Source organism: Trichosurus vulpecula, chromosome 1 (assembly GCF_011100635.1).
Source record: "Trichosurus vulpecula isolate mTriVul1 chromosome 1, mTriVul1.pri, whole genome shotgun sequence".
Classification (NCBI taxonomy): Eukaryota; Metazoa; Chordata; class Mammalia; order Diprotodontia; family Phalangeridae; genus Trichosurus; species Trichosurus vulpecula.
In genome coordinates, this window is record NC_050573.1 from 4,224,827 (window position 1) to 4,247,789 (window position 22,963).

Genomic DNA, 22,963 nt, shown 5'->3' on the forward strand with positions numbered 1-22,963 from the left:
ATCAGAAACTGCATCTGAGGAAGCTGGAGAAAGCTGCTTGCCTCATTCTTGGCAGGTAAGGTTCCCTTAAGAATTGGTCCTGTCCATTGCTGATTCTTGATATTTTAGATGGAACTCACAGTAGGGCCTTCTCTTACAGTATCTGTGAAGTTCACAAATGATCTGACCAGGGCAGCACACAGTATAGCTACCAGAAAGCTCATCTTCTAGAAATTATTTCTTTCTTTACTCACCTTACATTGATTTTAGCTACTAGGGACTTTGTTTTCATCTGCAAATAAAGTTACTCAAAGAGTCCCATTCTTAACAAGCTAATCAATCAACAATTGTTTAAATTATTAAATGTCTTTTTTGTGTCAGGCATTCTAGTAGATACTGGAGATGCAAGCATAAACAATCACACAGTTCTTGCTTTCAAATCATTCAGTCAGTCAGTATTTAATAAGCATTTACTATAATCCAACAACTCTTAAGGTCAAGGGATAGAAAGGAAGGGAACAAATTATTTTTGTCTTCAAGGAGCTTAACTTCTAATGTAAAAGAGAACAAACACTTCCATAGTGTTTTCAACAGACATTGTCAATCAATGCTGAAGCCATTGACCATTTACCTCAGGTTGAAGTCAATCCTTCCCTAGCTGAAACTCCAACTGAAGAGAGGTTTTGAATGCCATTAGGCTCCTTTCATGTGTCAAAGCACCTGGTGCTGATTCTATTCCAGTTGAGAGTTACAAGGTAGGGGGTCAATTGCTCATACGAAAGCTGACTGAAATTCTCCAGGCTATATGGCAAAAGGAGGTTATCCGGGGGGCGGAGCCAAGATGGCCGCATGAAGGCAGCGTCTTACCGGAGCTCTCTCACAAGGTCTGTCAGATTCCTATAAAAAAGTGAATTTGAGAAGATCTGAGAAAGTCAGAAGCCGGGAGCAGTCTGCGTGGGGCAAATTTCCGAGCCGGGAGAGTCTGAAAGGCTAGAGGCACGAACCTGTAGGCTCGGAGAGTGCTCGGTGCGGAGCGGCTCCAGACCAAGGCGGAAGCGGCTGGCCGGGAAATCCACGTGGGAGACGGGCTGGGAGAAAGCTGGGCGCCCGAAACCGGTGGAGATCCCCAGGCCTCCCAACACAGGATGGCAGTCTGTGGAAGCGACAGAGGCAGCGCAACACCACTGGCCGTGAAATATCGTCTCCAGAAGTTTGCAGCCCACACGTATGAACCTTGGCTTCTTGAAATTCTGGGAGCCTTAATGGCCAGGTAAACAGCTCTAATCCCTCCCCTCCCCACCCAGAGAATCCCTCAGGGGAAAAAAAAAAGAATGCTGGAACTGAGCAGAAAGTAGTGGGGCTTCAGTGGTCAAATAGCAGAAGTTCATCAGTCCCAGAGGGGCAGAGTCGGCAGGGGTCAACGCCAGGAGCCCAGACGTAACCTTGCTCCACCAGGGGAAGTGCCAGACATCAGCTCAAACAACAAACCGCTGAGACCATTGCTGAAAAGCAAGTGCTGGAGAGCACCCACAGGGAGTGAGACGCCAGGGAGCCAGACCCCTCCCCCACACCTCAGGAAACTGAAGGTTATAATTCTAGACTCACAACCCCCAGAATGAGAAAGCTGGGACAGAAAGCCCTGAGGCCCACAGATAGAAATTCATTGTAAAGCCAGCAAAGGGCAAACCAATATGAAGAAGAACACAAAAAAACCGAGGACAATGGATTCTTTTTATGGAGACAGGCAGGATCAAAATACAAATATGGAAGAGGGAAGTAACGATATTGCAGATACATCAGATACCTCAAAAGGTAACATGAACTGGTCTCTAGCCCAAAAAGCACTGCTGGAAGAGCTAAAGGAGGATTTTAAAAACCAAATTAGGGAGGTAAAAGAAAACATGGAAAAAATGGAAAAGTCCCTAAAGAATAAGATTGGCGAAATGGCTACGGAGATTCAGAATCTAGAGAGAGAAAATCACACCCTGAGAGGCAAAATCAACCAATTGGAAAAGGAGACTCAAAAGCAAAATGTAAACACTAACTCATTAAAAATTAGACTTGAGCAAGTGGAAGCTAATGAATCTATGAGGCACCAAGAAGTAATAAAACAAAACGTAAAGAATGAAAAAATAGAAAAAAATGTGAAATATCTGATTGGCAAAACAACTGACCTGGAAAATAGATCCAGGAGAGACAATTTGAGAGTTATTGGTCTACCAGAAATCCACGATGAAACAAAGAGCCTTGACAGTATCTTCGAAGAAATTATCAAAGACAACTGCCCAGAGGTCCTAGAACCAGAGGGCAAAATAGTCATTGAAAGAATTCACCGGTCACCCCCTGAAAGAGATCCCAAACTGAAAACACCAAGAAATATTATAGCCAAATTTCAGAGCTATAAACTCAAGGAGAAAATACTGCAAGCAGCCAAAACGAAGCAATTCAAATATTGTGGAACTACAGTCAGGATCCCGCAGGATCTCTCAGCTTCCACATTAAAAGACAGGAGAAATTGGAATATGATATTCCGAAGGGCAAAGGAGCTGGGACTACAACCAAGGATCAACTACCCAGCAAAACTAAGCATAATTTTCCAGGCAAGGCGATGGACATTCAATGAAATAAGGGAATTCCAGACCGTCCTGATGAAAAGGCCAGAACTCAATGGAAAATTTGATCTCCAAATACAAAACTCAAGAGAGACATAAAAAGGTAACCAGGGGGAAAAACCCCACAAACCTTATTAACCAATAAGGGCAGGTTGTTTACATCTTTATGTGGGATTATATCATCTTATGTATGTTTTATATATATGTGTATATATGTATATATATATATATATATATACACACATACATATATAAGTCATTCTTGTGAATGGTACAGCTATTATGACAAATGAAAGGGATATACATAGGTTGTGAATGCCTGTATAAATTAACTGATGTAAAGATATAAAATATAAGTAAGAGATATAAAGGGAGGGCTATGAGGGGAGCGGTAAGGAGGTAGTAGAAAAGGTTAAATTACACTACATGAAGTGGCACAAAAACATATTATAGTAGAGGGAAAGAAGGGAGGGAGAAGAGCAGTATTTGAGCTTTACTGTCATCTGATCTAGTTCAAGAAGGGAATAACATACTCTGATAAGTTTAGAAATCTAACTTGTCCTATGGGAAGTGGGAGGGTAAGGGGGGAAAAAGGGAGGGGGGTGGTCAGAAGGGAGAGGAGAAGTAGCAAGTGGGTTACGGTAAGATAAGGGAGGGGAATAAAGAGGGAGGGTTAACTGAGGAAAGCGGCGGTCAAAAGCAAAACTTTGTTGAGGAGGAGAAGGGGAAAGGGAGAAATAAAAGCATAAACAGGGGGAATTAGGATGGAGAAAAAGACACAGATAGAAATCATAACCCTGAACGTGCAGGGGATGAACATTCTCACAAAACAGAAGCAGATAGCAGAATGGATTAAAAATCACAATCCTACAATATGCTGTTTTCAAGAAACGCATTTGAAACAGGGGGATACACATAGGGTAAAGGTAAAAGGCTGGAGTAAAATATGTTGTGCCTCAGCTAAAGTAAAAAAAGCAGGTGTAGCAATCCTAATCTCAGACAAAGCAAAAGTAAAGATAGATTTAATTAAAAGAGATAAGGAAGGACATTATATCCTGCTAAAAGGCACCATAAACAATGAAGCAATATCATTGCTTAACATATATGCACCAAGTGGTATGGCATACAAATTCTTAGAGGAGAGGTTAAGGGAGTTACAGGAAGAAATAGACAGCAAAACTGTAATATTGGGAGACCTCAACTTCCCCCTTTCTGAACTTGATAAATCTAACCTCAAAATAAATAAGAAAAAAGTTAAGGAGGTAAACAGAATTTTAGAAAAGGCACATATGATAGACCTCTGGAGAAAACTGAATGGTGATAAAAAGGAATATACTTTCTTCTCAAAAGTACATGGCACATACTCAAAAATTGACCATGTACTAGGGCATAAAAACCTCACAATCCAGTGCAGAAAAGCAGAAGTTGTCAATGCATCCTTTTCAGATCATGATGCAATAAGAATCATTTTTAATAAAGTACCATGGAAAAATAAGCTAAAAACTAATTGGAAACTAAATAATTTAATTCTAAAGAATGAGTGGGCCAAAGAACAAATCAGAGAAACAATTAATAATTTCATTCAAGAGAATGACAATAATGAAACAACATACCAAAACTTATGGGATGCAGCAAAAGCAGTTCTTAGGGGAAGTTTTATATCTCTAAATGCTTACATGAATAAAATAGGGAAAAAGGAGATCAATGATCTGGGCATACAGCTGAAAAAGCTAGAAAAAGAGCAAATTGAAAACCCCCAATTAAATACCAAATTAGAAATACTGAAAATCAAAGGAGAGATTAATAAAATTAAAACCAAGAAAACTATTGAATTAATAAATAAAACAAAGAGCTGGTTTTATGAAAAAACCAATAAAATTGATAAACCTTTGGCCAATTTGATTAAAAAAAAGAAAGAAGAAAATCAAATTACCAGTATCAAAAATGAAAAGGGTGAGGTCACCTCTAATGAAGAGGAAATCAAAACAATAATTAGGAATTATTTTGCCCAACTGTATGCCCATAAATTTGACAACCTTAGAGATATGGATGAATATCTACAAAAACATAAACTGCCCAGGCTAACAGAAAAGGAAGTGAAATTTCTTAATAACCCCATCTCAGAAAAAGAAATTGAGCATGCCATCAATGAACTCCCTAGGAAAAAATCTCCAGGGCCAGATGGTTTTACATGTGAATTCTATCAAACATTTAAAGAACAACTAATTCCAATACTTTGTAGACTATTTGGGAAAATAGGTGAAGAAGGAGTCCTACCAAATTCTTTTTATGACACAAATATGGTACTAATACCCAAACGAGGTAGAGTTAAAACAGAGAAAGAAAATTATAGACCAATTTCTCTAATGAATATTGATGCAAAAATTTTAAATAAAATATTAGCAAAAAGATTGCAGCAACTCATTACGAGAATAATACACTATGACCAGGTAGGATTTATTCCAGGAGTGCAAGGCTGGTTCAATATTAGGAAAACTATTAGCATAATTGACCATATCAACAACAAAACTAGCAGAAACCATATGATCATTTCAATAGACGCAGAAAAAGCCTTTGACAAAGTACAACACCTATTCCTATTAAAAACACTAGAAAGCATAGGAATAAGTGGAACCTTCCTTAAAATTATAAATAGCATCTACCTAAAACCATCGACAAGCATTATTTGTAATGGGGATAAACTAGATGCATTCCCAATAAGATCGGGGTGAAACAAGGATGTCCATTATCACCCCTATTATTCAATTTGGTACTAGAAACATTAGCTGTAGCAATAAGAGAAGAAAAAGAAATTGAAGGAATTAGAATAGGAAAAGAAGAAACTAAATTATCACTTTTTGCAGATGATATGATGATTTATCTAGAGAATCCTAGAGAATCAAGTAAAAAACTACTTGAAATAATAAACAACTTTAGCAAAGTTGCAGGATATAAAATAAACCCACATAAATCCTCAGCATTCCTATACATTACTGACAAAGCCCAACAGCAAGAGATAGAAAGAGAAATTCCATTCAAAGTTACTGAAGGCACTATAAAATATTTGGGAGTCTATTTGCCAAGACAAACCCAGGGCCTATATGAACATAACTATGAAACACTTTTCACGCGAATAAAATCAGATCTAAATAAATGGAAAAATATCAGTTGCTCATGGTTAGGCCGAGCTAATATAATAAAAATGACAATTTTGCCTAAATTAATCTATCTATTCAGTGCCATACCAATCGAACTACCAAAAAATTTTTTTACTGAGCTGGACAAAATAATAACAAAATTCATTTGGAAAAACAAGAGGTCTAGAGTATCTAGGATATTAATGAAAAGACATGCTAGAGATGGTGGCTTAGCCACACCAGATATTAAACTGTACTACACAGCAGCAGTCATCAAAACTGCCTGGTACTGGTTAAGAAACAGGGGTGTGGATCAGTGGAATAGGATAGGTACACAAGTAGGTGAAATCAACAAGTTTAGCAATCTACTCTTTGATAAACCCAAAGAGGCCAGCTTCTGGGCTAATAATTCACTATTTCACAAAAACTGTTGGGAAAATTGGAAAATGGTAGGGCAGAAACTGGGCATAGACCAATATCTTACACCATATACTAAAATAAAGTCAAAATGGGTTCATGATTTAGGAGTAAAAGTTGATACTCTAAGAAATTTGGGAAAGCAAGGAATAGTTTACTTATCAGATTTGTGGAAAAGTAAAGAATTCATGACCCAACAAGAGATAGAGAGCATTACAAAATGCAAAATGGATAATTTTGATTATGTCAAATTGAAATGTTTTTGCACAAAAAAAGCCAACGCAAAAAGAATTAGGAGGGAAGCAGAAAATTGGGAGAAAGTCTTTGCAACTGGTATCTCTGATAAAGGCCTCATCTCTAAAATATACAGGGAGCTGAGCCAAATATATAGGAACACAAGCCATTCCCCAATTGAGAAATGGTCAAAGGATATGAACTGGCAGTTTTCAGAGGAAGAAATTAAAGCTATCTATAGGCACATGAAAAAATGCTCTGGATCACTACTGATTAGAGAAAAGCAAATCAAAACAACTCTTAGATACCACATCTCTCCTGGCAGATTGGCTAAAATAACAAAACAGGAAAATGATAAATGCTGGAAAGGATGTGGGGAAATTGGAACATTGTTGCATTGCTGGTGGGGTTGTGAGCTGATCCAGCCATTTTGGAGAGCAGTTTGGAACTATACCCAAAGGGCTATAGATATGTTCATACCCTTTGACCTAGCAATACCACTTCTAGGGTTGTATCCCAAAGAAATCACACAAGCGGGAAAAGGAAACATATGTACAAGGATATTTATAGCAGCTCTTTTTGTGGTAGCCAAGAATTGGAAATCAAAGGGATGCCCATCAATTGGGGAATGGCTGAACAAGCTGTGGTATATGAAAGTGGTGGAATACTACTGTGCCATAAGAAATGGGGATGATACGGACTTTGTAACAACCTGGAAAAACCTACACGACATAATGCTGAGTGAGCGGAGCAGAGCCAGGAGAACGTTGTGTGCGGCCACAGATATATGGATTCCGTGAGGACCAACCCTGACATACTGCGCTCTTCTCAGCAACCTAAGGGGCAAGGACAACTCCAGGGGACTCACGATGGAGAATGCTATCTTCATCCAGAGAAAGAACTGTGAAGTTTGAATACAGATCGAGTCGCACTACATGCTCGCCTTTTTTGCTTCTCTTTTGTTTTTGTTTTTGGGTTGTTTTTTTTGGTTCTGTTTCTTCTTTCTCATGATTCAGTCCATTGGTCAAAATTCTTCTCCACAACTTGACTAGTGCATAAATTAATTCAATGCGAAGTTATACATGACAGTTATATGAGATTCCATGCCATCTTGGGGAGGGAGGGGGGAAGGAGGGGAGAAAATCTGGAACTCAAAACTATGTAGAACCGTGTGTGGTAAACTAAAAATAAATAAATAAATAAATGAACAAACAAGTAAATAAATAAATAAAAGGAGGTTATCCCCCAGGACTTCAAGGATGCCTCCATTGTCCATCTCTCTAAAGGTAAAGGAAATAGATTGTCTTGTGACAATCACAGGGAGCTCTCTCCCTTAGGGATTGATGGCAAGATTCTTGCCAGAGTCCTCCTTAGTAGGCTGATCCTTCACCTGGAAGATGGTAATCTACCTGAGAGCCAGTGTGGCTTCAGAAAGGGCCAAAGAACAGTCCATATGGTTTTTTCTTCCCAACAAGTTCCTAACTACAAATATGATACATATAGTAGTGTGTTCTTTTTCCTAGGATCTGTTGACCTGAAGGTTTGGTTAAAAGAAGCAAATAGGCTAGGTGGTTTATGAATTCATATTGTGCATTCCCTTAAAGCTAGCTGATACATGCATACATGGAACCAGAATTTAAATTCTGACCCACTGGTAAAAGAATGGCAAGCCTTATGTACATTTTATCACAATCCCGACTCAGGATGTCTGTGTCCCTCAGATTTATCGTCTCTATATGTGTTTAACCATGGCATCATAAAGTGATTTTCTTAATTTAATAGGTTGTAAATGCAGTAAGATATGAGAGTTGACAAAGTGTCAATTGAAAATACAGCCCAGGCTTTTTCACAACAGGTTTGCTGTCAGAAAACAGGTTTTGTGAAATCCATCATTAAATGTTGAGGTCCTCCACCTCAACAACCAAATTTTGGGGGCCTGTTATCCCCCACACCCAGGCCTTTGCCTAGCAAAGGGCCTGATCTCCGGACAATGAATGGGGTGGGAGCTGAAGGTGGTGAGTGACTTCGTTTATTGTTTCAGCAAGCAGCATTTTTATATCTTTGTTTACATAGGCATTAGGGCCGCCCTGGTTCTGCCTACTCTCCTCCCCTTCTCTTCCCGAGCTAACCCGAAGTTTCCTGTGGACAGGCAGTCCAGGCCAAGAACTAGAAGTTCCATGTGCTCTGGCAAGCCCAGACAGAGAGCCGGAAGTGCCATGTGGTCAAGTAGGTCTGGGCAAAGACCTGGAATTGCTATGGAGGCAACAAAGGTGAGACCCCTTGTATCAGGAGGGCAGAGTTTATAATCTCAAAGAGGATCATAAACATGTCTGAAAGGTTCGGAACCGCCGGATATAAGAAACTCTCAAAGTAGAAGGCAGAAGAATCAAAACATTTATTTAGGCTCCACAGTAACCAACCCATGAACCAGAAGCCCCATTTTGATATGTTGATCAAAATCTTCCAGGCCCAATAAGTACGCCTTGCAAGAGTAACCAGGAGGCTACAGAGAAGCATGATTGCGTAAAGCAAAATCATGCTTCCCCCCGATGGTAATAAGATTACCCACTGGCCTGAAGTCTTTGTTCAGCTTCCTCCCGTAGATCAGCTCTGCTACTGGCAGCTCCTGCCTCAGCTGTGTCTGTGTCTGTAACTGAAACTGCAACTGTAACTGACGATGTAACGGTCGCTGTAACTGACGATGTAACTGTCGCTGGCTCCAACCGGAAAAGGAAAGAAGGCTCTTCAAGCTGTCCTCTCCCCTCTTATAGGGTTTTTGACATCATCAAGCTCCGCCCGAATGACCAGGGCCGATTGGTTCTTGAGTTGGCCCCTCCCCCTAGGGTAGAGGTTAACACCTCCCCTCAGCCAGCCCCATGACTCATCACACAGGAAGTTGTCTGCTTCCCGGCATGCTCCCCGGGCCTCCTGCCCCGGAAGAGCAAGCCACAGTGTCCAGAGGCTCAATGAGGTAAGCTGAGTCATTCAAAGAAAACAAAGGCCATTCTGGTTACACTCCACCCCTTGTTATGGGATACATAATCTAATCAGCCATGTATCCTAGAACATACATTGTGATCCAATTACAAAGGAAACTAAAACATATCATTCATTATAAAGCAAAACATATCATTTGGTGACATTCCTAAATATTGGTTTACGATTCAAATGTGATCCACCCCTAGGTCCCAGCAAGATAATCTCTTCAATCAATCATCCCCAAAATAATTATTAATAATTCAAATGTCCACCCCTAAATCCTTGTATCCATTACATAGGATCAATAATATCATAACAATAAAACAACACAGCAAGGATAACACAAAATAAGTAAACAGAACACTATCATCATTTCCACCCCCCTTGAACGATTGGGGCTCAAAATCTTGGGGTGAGGGGTGAAGGTCTCATTTTCCATAGCTTCTTCATGCTGAAATTGGATGTAGAGATGGCCCTGCCCCCAAAAAGTCCCATTCCAGAGGTCATTTCTTTAACGAGCTGGCAGGAATTCCAAGAATGCTACATGCTTAGGCAGTCACCGGAAAGTGCAGGGTGCTTAAGCCTGAAGGAAACAAAACTAGCAACAAGGTTAGCCAAAACAAAGGACAAAAAGAATAGTCTGTGAATCTATTATTATAACCTATTCACGGTAAAATATATGGTTCAGGGGTACGATTTGGTAATTATTTTCCCCTGAATAGACAACTGTTACAGTGTTGTCCTTCCCATGGGCTATAACTTCTGCAGCCTTTGGAATATCATCTGGCTTCCGTTTTACCCATACCTTAGCTCCTGACTTTATTCTATCAATGGAGCAAGACCCTTTTGCCCCTCTAGTAGTTATTTTGGGAGGAGGGTCAGTTTTCACAAAGGGTATTTTTTCACAGGGGATAATAATGACTTGAACCATCCTATCATTTCTACAAAATTGTACAGGTTTTTTACCCATATTCTGGAGTGTCACAACAATTTCTTTTTGATAATTAGAATCTATCACTCCAGCCAATACATGTATTCCTTGAGCCGCTAATCCTGGTTTAGGTAATATCCATCCAAGATGATTCTTGGGGATTCTCATACATACTCCAGTAGGGGTTTTTCTTATCTCTTTCCTATTTAACCTAAAATTCTCTATACAATGTAAATCATATCCTGCTGAACCAGGTGTTCCTGGACTTGGTAGTGGGACATCTTCCCTCACAGTCCAAAATTCAATGTTTTGGATCTCACATGTTTGCTGTTCTCTGATCTGCAGATTTGGGGTCATCATTCTGGCTAGAGGTGTACTCCCCCCTAAGGGCCTATTATTCAAATTACGTAAGGCAATAGACAAATTATCCTTCCAATGTCGATATGAATTATTTGAGCTTAATTTTCTCAGCTGTTCTTTCAACAATCCATTCATTCTTTCAATTAGCCCAGATGCTTGTGGGTAATATGGAATAGATATATCATGAGAGGGAGATCTTTTTTCAAATCATCTGATTCAACTCCTTCATCCTGTTCGTGACGCCAAATGTATCAGGAGGGCAGAGTTTATAATCTCAAAGAGGATCATAAACATGTCTGAAAGGTTCGGAACCGCCGGATATAAGAAACTCTCAAAGTAGAAGGCAGAAGAATCAAAACATTTATTTAGGCTCCACAGTAACCAACCCATGAACCAGAAGCCCCATTTTGATATGTTGATCAAAATCTTCCAGGCCCAATAAGTACGCCTTGCAAGAGTAACCAGGAGGCTACAGAGAAGCATGATTGCGTAAAGCAAAATCATGCTTCCCCCTCGATGGTAATAAGATTACCCACTGGCCTGAAGTCTTTGTTCAGCTTCCTCCCGTAGATCAGCTCTGCTACTGGCAGCTCCTGCCTCAGCTGTGTCTGTGTCTGTAACTGAAACTGCAACTGTAACTGACGATGTAACGGTCGCTGTAACTGACGATGTAACTGTCGCTGGCTCCAACCGGAAAAGGAAAGAAGGCTCTTCAAGCTGTCCTCTCCCCTCTTATAGGGTTTTTGACATCATCAAGCTCCGCCCGAATGACCAGGGCCGATTGGTTCTTGAGTTGGCCCCTCCCCCTAGGGTAGAGGTTAACACCTCCCCTCAGCCAGCCCCATGACTCATCACACAGGAAGTTGTCTGCTTCCCGGCATGCTCCCCGGGCCTCCTGCCCCGGAAGAGCAAGCCACAGTGTCCAGAGGCTCAATGAGGTAAGCTGAGTCATTCAAAGAAAACAAAGGCCATTCTGGTTACACCCCTCCTCCTGGCTCCACCCATGTCTCAGAGCCCTGAGTTTATCTCAGCAGGCCCTGGGCGTGGAGGTCCGAGGAGGGCAGGGCTCGGCTCTGACTTGCCCGTAACAATTAAACCTCCACAAAAATGGGCAAGGGAAAGACTCACATTAACACTGCTGTCATTGGACAGATTCTGGGAGTCTACCGCTACTGGCCACCTCATCTACAAATGTGGTGAAATTGACAAGAGAAACATTGAGAAGTTAGAAAGGGAGGCTGCTGGGATGGGAAAGGGCTTCTTCAAATATTCCTGTGTCTTGAATAAGTTGAAGGCTGAACATGAACGTGGTATCACTATCAATATCCCCCTGTGGAAATTTGAGAGCAGCATGTACTATGTGACCATTATCGATGCTCCAAGACACAAAGTTTTTATCAAGAACATGAGTAAAAGCACAAGTCGGGCTGTCTTGATTGTTGCTGCTGGTGTTTGTGAATTTGAAGCTGGTATATCAAAGAGTGGGCCGACCTGTGAGCATCCCCTTATGGCCTACGCGCTAGGTGTAAAACAATTAATTGTCGATGTAAACAAAATGGATTCTACTGAGCTCCCCTACAGAGATATGAGGAATTCGTCAATGAAGTCAGTACATGTACTAAGAAAATTGGCTACAACCCTGACTCAGCAGCTTTTGTGAATGGTGACAACATGCTGGAGCCAAGCTCTCATACGCCTTGGTTCAGGGCATGGAAATCCACTTGTAAGGATGGCAATGCTAAGGGGACTACGCTGCTTGAAGCTTTGGATTGCATCCTGCCACCAACTTACCCAACTGACAAGCCCCTTCACGTGCCCCTCCAAGATGTGTACAAGATTGGCAGTACTGACACTGTACCTGTTCGCTGAGTGGAAAGTGGTGTTCTAAAACCAAGTACAGTGTTTACCTTTGCCCTAGCAAATGTTCCAACTGAAGTAAAGTATGTCGAAATGCACCATGAAGGTTTGAGTGAGGGTCTGCCAGGGGATACATGTCTGTCAAAGATGTCCACCATGGCAATGTGACTGATGATAGCAAGAATGACCCAGCTATGGAAGTAGCTGGTTTCACTGCACAAATCATTATCCTGACCCATCTGGGACAAATCAGTTCTGGCTCTGCACCTGTTCTGGATTGGCACATTGCTCACATTACTTGGAAGTTTGCTGAACTGAAGGAGAAGATTGATCGTCGTTCTGGTAAGAAGCTGGAAGATGGCCCTAAATTCCTGAAATCTGGTGATGCTGCTATTGTTGCCATGGTTTCAGGCAAGTCCAAGTGTGTGGAGAGCTTCTTTGAGTATTCTCCTCTTGGTTGTTTTGTTATTCATGATATGAGGCAGACTGTTGCAGTTGATGTCATCAAATCGGTTGACAAGAAGGCTGCTGGAGCAGGCAAGGTCACAAAATCTGCCCAGCTTGGAAAACACCTACCACCCCAGTCTTAATCAGTGGTGGAAGAATGGGCTCAGAGATGTTTGTCTCAATTGGTGATTTAAGTTCAATAGTAAAAGATTGGATAATGATTGCAATGCGCTATAAAAGCTTCAGGAAGAAAGGAATGTTTTGGATCTTTTTTTTATGGCAGATTTAAGTTATTGGTTTCTAAAATCAGTAATTGTTAAATGGAAACAACTTGACCCACAATCTGTCACAGAATTTTGAGACTATAAAACAGTTTAATGTGAAAAAACAAAAGAGAAAACAACTCAGGATATCTGTTTTCCTTTACATTAGCATGACATAACATAGTATATGTCCATAAAATATTAAGATAAGTCCCATTATTCAAGATAGTGTCTCATCCTTAATAGCCATAAACAGAGGAAAATGCTTAGTCGACTTCATCTGTCCTTGCAGTTGATGACACAGGAAGAGACATTATCTCAGTTTACTCAGAGGATAAAGGAGGGCATGTCTGTTAGGCTGAGATGCTTCTTCTGGTTGATTAGCTCAGGCTTTGGCTCCTATTGGGTTTCAAATGATCTTAAATGATTATCAGAGCAAATGTAATAGTCCTTTTGGACCACATTATTTCCTTCTCTTCTGCTTTAAGGAGTTGATATTAAACCCAAACTTACAATGATGATCACTCGGACTACCTGGTTAGGAAAATCTCTAACATTTGCATCTGGAAGTGGCAATGGGGAACAAGTAGCATCCTGACTCTCTTGCATGACTGGAATATAAGGAACTATGGGAGAAAAATATAGGCAGAACTGGAAAGGGTAACAAAGAAAGCAATTTTCTCAGGACAGAGACATGCCTCAGTGAAGGGTAGAAGATAAAATGAATGAGAAAAAAGTCAGTTTTAAAGTGAAAAGGGGTTTGTTAATTACAGGGCAGGAATGCCAGAGGGTACAATGGGAATTTATATCAGATAGCTGCCATTCTGAGATAGTTTGAATTTCAAATTTTATGGACATTGAGTATCAGGGAGAAGTACCTGAATCCAGCCCAACTTATTGTTCCACTTGATTATTTATAATTGGCTCTGTCTTCCCTTTTTATGCAGATTCAGAGGTCATCAAGCATCATCTGAGCGACCAGAACTTAGGCTCCTTGGATTGGCTCTGCTGTTAGCACCTCCCTTCACTGGCCCCACCTGGAGCCCCATCTTAGTTACCAATTCACATCCACATAGGCTTAGCACCTAATAGGGGTTTGGGCCTGAGGCTTACCACCTAGTAAGACTCAATCAAACACAATCAATTTAAAACAGTAAGAAATTCCCAACTTAATTGATATTACAACGAATAGCCTGTATATCTAATTTCTCAGTTTCATGTAATAAATGTCTTCACATTCATTTTAAAACTTTGAGTTCCAAATTCTCTTCCTTCCTCCCTCCCCACCTACTCTCATTGAGAAGGCAAGCAATTCAATATAGGTTTTACATGTTTAGTTAGGCAAAACACTTCCATAGTAGTTGTGTTGTGAAAGACTAAGTATATTTAAATCCATTCTATCCCGCCCCCCCCCCATTTATTCTACTCTCTCCTTTGACCCTGACCCTCCTCAAAAGTGTTTGCTTCTGATTGCCCACTCCCTCAATCTGCCTTTCCTTTGGTCATGCCTCTTTATCTTACCCACTTCTTCACTACTGTCCTGTAGGGTAAGATAGATTCTTATACCCAGTTGAGTGTGTTTATTTTTCCCTCCTTAAGCCAAATCTAATGAGAGTAAGGTTCATACATTCCCTCTCACCTCCCTCCTTTCCCCCTGCATTGTAAAAACTCTTTCTTTCTTCCTTTATGTGAAATAATTTAACCTTTTATTCCTGTACCTTTGTCCTTTTCCTATTACATTCTTCACTCTCACCCCTTAATTTTATTTTAGACATCATCACTTCATATTCAACTCACCCTAAGCCCTCTGTCTATATATAAATTCCCTCCAACTATCCTAATAACGAAAAATTTCTCATGAGTTATAGATATCATCTTTCCATGTAGGAATGTAAATAGTTCAACTTTAATAAGTTCATTATGAATTCTCTTTCCTGTTTACATTTACATGTTTGTCTCGAGTCTTGTTTTTAAAAGTCAAATTTTCTATTCAACTCTAGTCTTTTGATCAAGAATGCTTGAAAGTCCTCTATTTCATTGAATTTCCATTTTTCCTGCTCAATAATTATTCTCAGTTTTGGTGTGTAGGTGATTCTTGGTTTTAATCTCAACCCGTTTGGCCTCCAGAATATCATATTCCAAGCCCTCCCATCCTTTCGTGTAGAAGCTCCTAAATCTTGTTTTATCCTGATTATGTTTCTACAATACTTGAATTGTTTCTTTCTGGTTGCTTGCAATATTTTCTCCTTGATCTGGGAACTCTAGAATTTGGCTACAATATTCCTAGGAATTTTCCTTTTGGGATTTCTTTCATGAGGTGATTAGTAGATTCTTTCAAGTTCTTTTTACCTCCTGGTTCTAGACTATCAGGGCACTTTTCCTTAATGATATCTTGAAAGATGATATCAGGCTTTTTTGATCATGGCTTTCAGACAGCCCATTGAAATATTTAAAAAAAAAATATTTGCTCCAACAAGGATGCTTCAAAATCCAGCATCACTACTAGAAGAATCATTGCCTCTATTACGGCTGGATTTGGTTCTTCCCCCTCAAGGCTGTATTGCTTCCATGGTGGAACCAAATTCTCTTCTATACTCTCTTCCCTGGATTTATGATGTCTCACTCTCTCAACCTTATAAAGCTCACAATTTCTAGGACAACACCCAAAAGCAAGAAAAAGACAGGCAAAGAGGCAAAATACAGGGAAAACCACTGGTCCCTTGTTGGCCATGGGTTTGCACGGACCTCCAGGCTTTACCTACCCAGAGGATTACAGGAAGTCTTTCACTCATGTAGAAAAGAGAAGGAGATTTGGCCAATTACCGTCTTTTGAAAACATTCTCAGTTCCAATTCAGCACCCAATCAAATAGAACCTTTTCATATAACAGGGGCTTTTTAACAGTCAGGACTTCAGGGGATGCTTGTAATGAGAAATAGGTTTTTTCTGTTGTCCACCATCATCTTTTTTCTGGAAATAAGTAACTTGGTCTCTTCCACATGGATTGACGAGAGGCAGAGAACAGTACTTACCCTTTGGGGAGATTGGTATCATTGACCAGGCTCTTATCATGAGACAGTGAATTCACTTACATACAAAAAGCTTATGGTCTGTGCACAATAGAAGATTATATGTAATGTTGGATTATATTACAGCCTTTCATTAAGCAGCTTGGATCATTACTATTGAAATGATCCAGGGCATATTTAGCAGTACAGAATGTAAGTGTCCTAAGATGAGACAGCCTAGAGCTCTCATTTCACACATGATTCAACTCAAGTCCTCAGAGGTCAACAGTTTCAGCCAAACAAAATACCATAGCAGGTGACAGAAATAGCACTAGAAAAGAGATCCCCTAAACATATCATTAGTGATATCCATTGACACATGAACCAACTATACTAGTCAGAGCTGTTTTAGAGAATACACTTTCTTGGCATGCACCATCCACCCTAAATATCTCTTAAGTTAATGGGGAACTTCACACTCTCTTTTTAATGGCTCAGGTCCCCTGATCTGTGTGCAGTGACAGCTGTGGCCCTGGATACAGGAAGACAACTAAGGAGGGAGAACATGTCTGCTGCTTCAGCTGTTCCCAGTGCACAGAGGGGGAGATTTCCAATCAAATTGGTAAATCTTAGCAGAGGGCTTCCCTACTGAGTCTTCTGTCACAGGACAGTATGGGGTTGGGCTAGTGGAATTATATGCAACCCACAATAACATCATTGCCCAAGTAACAGGATAGAAACCACCAGGGATAGAATGGGCAGATGTCTGAAATAAGGAAACATAGTGGGAAATCACGAGAATGGTATCTGACATTACAACATCATGTAAAATATAATTGATTGGGTCTGCATGTGTGTATACATATACATCTACACACATAATACATGTATATGAGCTTATATATGTGAACAGATACTATATAAATCTAAGTATATATGTATAAATTCACAGACAGAGAGATAGGAGATAGATAGATAGATAGATAGATAGATAGATAGATAGATGTCTTCCCTTATCCCTTTGTGACTTGTGAACTGCTGCCCTCATATTGGGGCTGAGTATTATGAGATAGGGAATAGGGGTGTGCTGGAGCCAGCTTCCACCCAGCAATCAGAGGTGAATGTAGAATTTTCCATGTGAGTCTTTACACAGAGGAAATTGTCCAGTGTTATAAATTAGGGTTTTGTTTGTTTGTTGAATAGACTCATGGAAAGGATATAGAAAAATGAGCACTATTAGCTTATTAAAATTACAGCTGGTTTGCACATACATTTCCTACCCCCACAAAATCAAAATAATTGTTAAAAATTTACCACCACGGACCTGAATGAAGTTGGCTAGTGTGTAGACATTGCTGTCTGCCAATGGATATGTATGATTTGGAGGAGCTGAGATTGGGCACATAATGTCAGGTGTCTCCTTGGAGGAATTTGACCAATGTATCGTGAGAGAAGGTGAGCCCACTGAAGGGAGCTCAGTTAGGCATAAAATGTGAAGTGGTTATTAGAACTCAGAAGTGATGAGTTCTATCTGGGAGTCTAAGATTTGAGAATGATTTGGAGAGGAGATGATTTAAGATAAAGTTTAGAACACGTTGGGAAAATGATATTATTGGGAACAAAGGAATCTTGAAGAGAGTTCTAGTCAAGCAGGTGGGTACTGAAGTGGAGAATGAGGGATATTGCAGAAAATTGACTTTTAATGGAGGAGGAGATTGTCATTTCAAATGTTCCTGGAGAGGGGTGTGAATTCCTCTGGGTGGAATGGACAATGATTAAAATGTTCACTCTTTTCTGGAAGACTTTGGTTTAGTTTGCAAAGAATCCCTGCTGACTGGATTCAGTGTCACTAAAACAGGCCAACCAAGGGTGATTAGCTAGAGGATTCATTATAGAATTTCATAGGTGGAAGGGAACTTGGCCATCATCTTTTTCAAATGTCTTATTTTATTGATGAAACCCTTAGAGATGACCTGATTCCCTCAGATCTGATATGGGTTGTGTCCTGGCTAATACTCCTGTTTCCTGACTTTGGGGCTAGAGCTCTTTCTTCTCAACTGTACTGTTCTGTTCATGTACCAGGTCAGAGATGGATTCAGAATAAAGCATGATAACATACACTGTTATGGATGATGATACACCTCAAATGTGATCATCACAATCATGAGCCAGAGAGAGGAAGAATGGAGAAACAGAAAGGGAGCTGTCCTTAGAATTCAGAAGACCTTGGCTCAGTCCTGTCTCCAAGTCAAGGTCATTTATCCCTCTGTGCCTCAAGGAGCTTTCTAAGACAGAAGTTCTTAGCATTGTGTGTGTTATGGAAATCGGGAAAGATTATGAACTCGCTTTCAGAGCACTTTTTTATTTAAAATGAAGGAAATACTCAATTTCAGGTAATATTCATAAAAATAATGAAATATTTTTCTTACATCCAAATTTATGGATGCTCTCACGTTCACTCACACACCTATTTGGAGACCTGTGGACCTTAAGTTAAGAATCAATGTTATGGGTACGCTGTGGAAAACACCCTTCTGTCTACATTGGTAAATAATGATAGATTGTTCTTGAAAGTTCACAAAGCACTTTACAAATTTTATCTTATTTGATGTTCACAAATACCCTGGGTGATAGTATGATCTCTGTTTTACACCTGAAGAAACTGACACAAGCAAAGGTTAAGTGACTTGGTCAAAATCATTCAGATAATAACGGTCTGAGGCCAAATTTGAACTCAGATATTACTGATTCTTATCTGCCTCTAAAAGCCAAGGAAAAGACCTGGGAAAGTTTTACTGTAATGGTGAAATCACAGTCTGATTTTAAAAAGCACAACAAATTCTCAGCTGGTGAAGTGTCTTATCTTGTAGTGAAGATATATCTGATTGTGAAAAGGACTGAATTGTACAGGGGATAAAAAGGGAGCCATAAGTAGGCCTTTCTCTGAGTATAGATGACTCAATTCATAATGAATCCTCAGGGATTATCACTGGGATTATTTTCACTTTTATGGGAATAAGGCATCTGAAAGTATGAAACACCTCAGTGAATCTTACGTAACAAATGAACTCCTGAAATCCATGGAATCTATGGAAGGTAATCTCAGAGAAGAGGTCACTAGCAGTAGATCCTACTGCATGAGATAGTATCTGACTGGATTTCTTTCCTATTCAGATGTGGATCACTGTGAGAAGTGCCTAGAAGATGAGTATGCAAATAAAGACAGAGACCACTGTTTTCCCAAGCTTGCAACCTTCCTGGATATTGCAGAACCTTTGGGGATGACTTTGGGATTGATAGCTGTTTCCTTCTCTCTCCTGACAGCCATGGTTCTCTGTGTGTTTGTGAAGTTTAGAGACACTCCCATAGTCAAGGCCAACAACCGGACTCTCAGCTATACTCTCCTCATATCCCTCACCTTCTGTTTCCTCTGCTCATTGCTCTTCATTGGCCGTCCCACTGCAGTCACCTGCCTCCTCAGACAAACAACTTTTGGAGTTGTCTTCACTGTGGCTGTGTCCTCTATTTTGGCAAAAACCATTATGGTGGTTCTGGCCTTCAGGGCTGCAAGTCCAGGGAGTCAAATCAGGATGTGGGTACAATCTAGGGTGTCCAACTCTGTTGTCCTTATGTGCTCTAGCATTCAAGTGATTCTCTGTGGCATCTGGCTGGGAACTTCTCCCCCCTTCCCAGACATGGACCCACACTCTGAACCTCATCACATCATCATTCAATGTAATGAGGGCTCTCATGTTGCCTTCTACTGTGTCCTGGGCTACATGGGTTTCCTAGCCCTGGGGAGCTTTACTGTGGCTTTCCTGGCCAGAAATCTACCAGACACCTTCAATGAAGCCAAGTTCATCACATTCAGTATGTTAGTGTTCTGCAGTGTGTGGGTCTCCTTCCTCCCCACATATCAGAGCACCAAGGGCAAGGCTATGGTGATTGTAGAAATATTTTCCATCTTGGCCTCCAGTGCTGGAGTACTGAGCTGCATTTTTATTCCCAAGTGTTATGTGATCCTGATGAGGCCAGAAAGGAACACCCAAGAAGGGATAAAGAAAAAAGTTGGTTCCAAGCACTGATATTATTCTTGGCTATTTTTTTTGTAATTCTTGCCAGAGGCACAAAAACTCTCAGTAATAACACACATCAGTGTGGGATGTCTATATTTAGTCGCCTTGTTGATATTTGAATTTCAACTGGTTCTTTTTCCAGTTCTCCTTATGTTGTCAAAGACATCCAATTGTAATTGCTTGTAATTGTTTAGCAAAGAGCTCTCTGAACTTCATAAAAAAAGAATTAACTATTCTCTGTTTTTTCTAAAGGTTTCTTTCATTTTAAACACATCTACATAAGTCATTTAACAACAAAATCTATAATTCAAAAGAATCAGAGTTCACTGTTCTAATCCACATTTCTAATATGTTGAATTATCACATTTATGCTAAGCACTAGTTAAGAAATTACCTGAGGTAACTTGGCTTCAGATCACACAACTAACAACTTCCTTGATCCACATATTTTTCCAATTTTCCTTAATACAAATAGTATAATAAATTGTAGGAGAAAATATTTCACTTAAAATGAGACCAGAATAAATTCAATTACACCTGAATCTATATGCTCAAATGGAACTATAAATCAAACTTACATAATAATTTCAATTGCTTCTTGTTATTGTTTTTTAAATTTATATTTTTAAAAATTTTACTTTACAACAATCATATACAAGTTTTTGAGTTTTAAATTTTCTCTCTCTTCCTTTCCTCCCCTGTCCCCCCAAGATGGCATATAATCTGATATAGATTCTACTTATACTTTCACATTAAACTTATTTTCACAATAATCAAGTTGTAAAGAAGAATTATAAACAATGGAATGAACCATGGGAAAGAAAAAAAACAAACAAAAAAAGAGAGAGAGGAAAAAGTTTGCTTCAATCTGCATTCAGACTCCATAATTCTTTCTCTGGATGCGGATAGCTTTTTCCATCTTGAGTGTTTTGGAGCTGTCTTTGAACCCTGAGAAGAGCCAAGTCTATCAAAGTTAGTCATCACAGATACTATGCATCTGTAATCATGGATAATGTTCTCCTGGTTCTGCTTCCCTAACTCAGCATCATATCAAATAAGTCTTTCCAGGTTATTATGAAGTCCATCTGATCCTCATTTTTTTAATACCACACTATTATTCCATTACATTCATATACCACAACTTGTTTATCCATTCCCCAATTTATGGGCATCCCTTTGATTTCCAAACCTTTGCCACCACAGAAAGAGCTGCTATAAATATTTTTGTACATATGGGTCCCTTTCCCATTTGTGTGATATCTTTGAGATACAGCCCTACAAGTGGTATTGCTGGGTCAAAGGGTATACACATTTTTATAGCACTTTGGGCATAGTTGCAAAGTCCTCTCAGAAAGGTTGGATCAGTTCACAATTCAATCAACAATGCAGTAGTCTCCCAGTTTTCCCCCATCTTTTCCACCATTTATAGTTTTTCCTTTTCTGTCATATTAGCCAATCTGACAGTAGAGATGTGGAACCTTAAAGTTGTTTTGATTTTCATTTCTCTAATCATTAGTGATTTATACCATTTTCCCATATGACTATAGATATCTTTAATTTCTTCCTCTGAATATAGCCTGTTCATATCCTTTGACTATTTATTAATTGGAAATGACATGTATTCTTATATATTTGACTCAGTTCACTGTACATTTTAAAGATGAAACTTTATTAGAGACACTGGTAGTAAAAATTCTTTCCTGATTTTCTGCTTCCCTCTTAACCTTGGTTGTATTGGTTTTGTTTGTACAAAACCATTTCAATTTGATGAAATAAAAATTATCCATTTTGCATTTTGTAATTTTTTCTATGTCTGGTTTGGTAATAAATTCTTCCCTTCTCCATAAATCTGACAGGTAAACTATTCCTTGCTCTACCAAATTACTTACAATATAAGGAAATCCTCAACCCATTTTGAATTAATTTTTGTATATGGTGTGAAGTATTGGTCTAAGCTGAGTTTCTGCCATACTATTTTCCAGTTCTCCCAGTAGTGTTTGTGGAATAGCAAATTCTTATCCCAGAAGCTGGACTCTTTTGGTTTGTCAAAAAGTAGATTAATATAGTCATTGACCACTGCGTCTTCTGTACATAACCTATTCCACTGATCCACCACTGTATTTATTAGCCAGTACTGAGTAGTTCTGGTAATTTCTGCTTTATGATACAGTTTAACATCTGGTATGGCTAGAACACCTTCCCTAGCATTACTTTTCATTAATTCCCTTCATATTCTGGATGTTTTGTTCTTCTAGATGAATTTTGTTATTATTTTTCCATCCCTATAAAATGATTTTTTTACTAATTTGATTGGTATGGCACTGAATAAGTAAATTAACTTAAGTTAAATTGTCCTTTTTATTATATTACCTCAGCCTTACCATGAGCCACTGATGTTTTTTCCCATTTATTTAGATCTGACTTTATTTGTGTCAAAAGTCTTTTTAACTGTATTCATATAGGTCCTGGGTTTGTCTTGGCAGGTAGACTCCCAAATATTTTATAGTGTCTACAGTAACTTTAAATGGAATTTCTCTTTATATCTCTTGCTGTTGGTCTTTGTTAGCAATATATAGGAATGCTGAGGACTTATGTCCTTATTTTATATTCTTCAACTTTACTAAAGTTATTTATTATTTCAAGTAGTTTTTATTTGATTCTCTC

General features: G+C 39.4%; 1 protein-coding gene and 1 pseudogene across 1 annotated transcript; both read left to right on the forward strand.

The window, feature by feature from the left end:
• Positions 1–11,756: 11,756 nt before the first annotated feature.
• Positions 11,757–13,096, forward strand: LOC118843808 (annotated as a pseudogene).
• Positions 13,097–15,945: 2,849 nt separating this feature from the next.
• On the forward strand, positions 15,946–20,308 carry LOC118843904 (vomeronasal type-2 receptor 26-like). The gene is given in 3 exon segments (XM_036751729.1): positions 15,946–16,008; positions 16,722–16,845; positions 19,548–20,308. Coding segments are annotated over 3 exon segments (948 nt in total).
• The last annotated feature ends 2,655 nt before the right edge of the window (positions 20,309–22,963 follow it).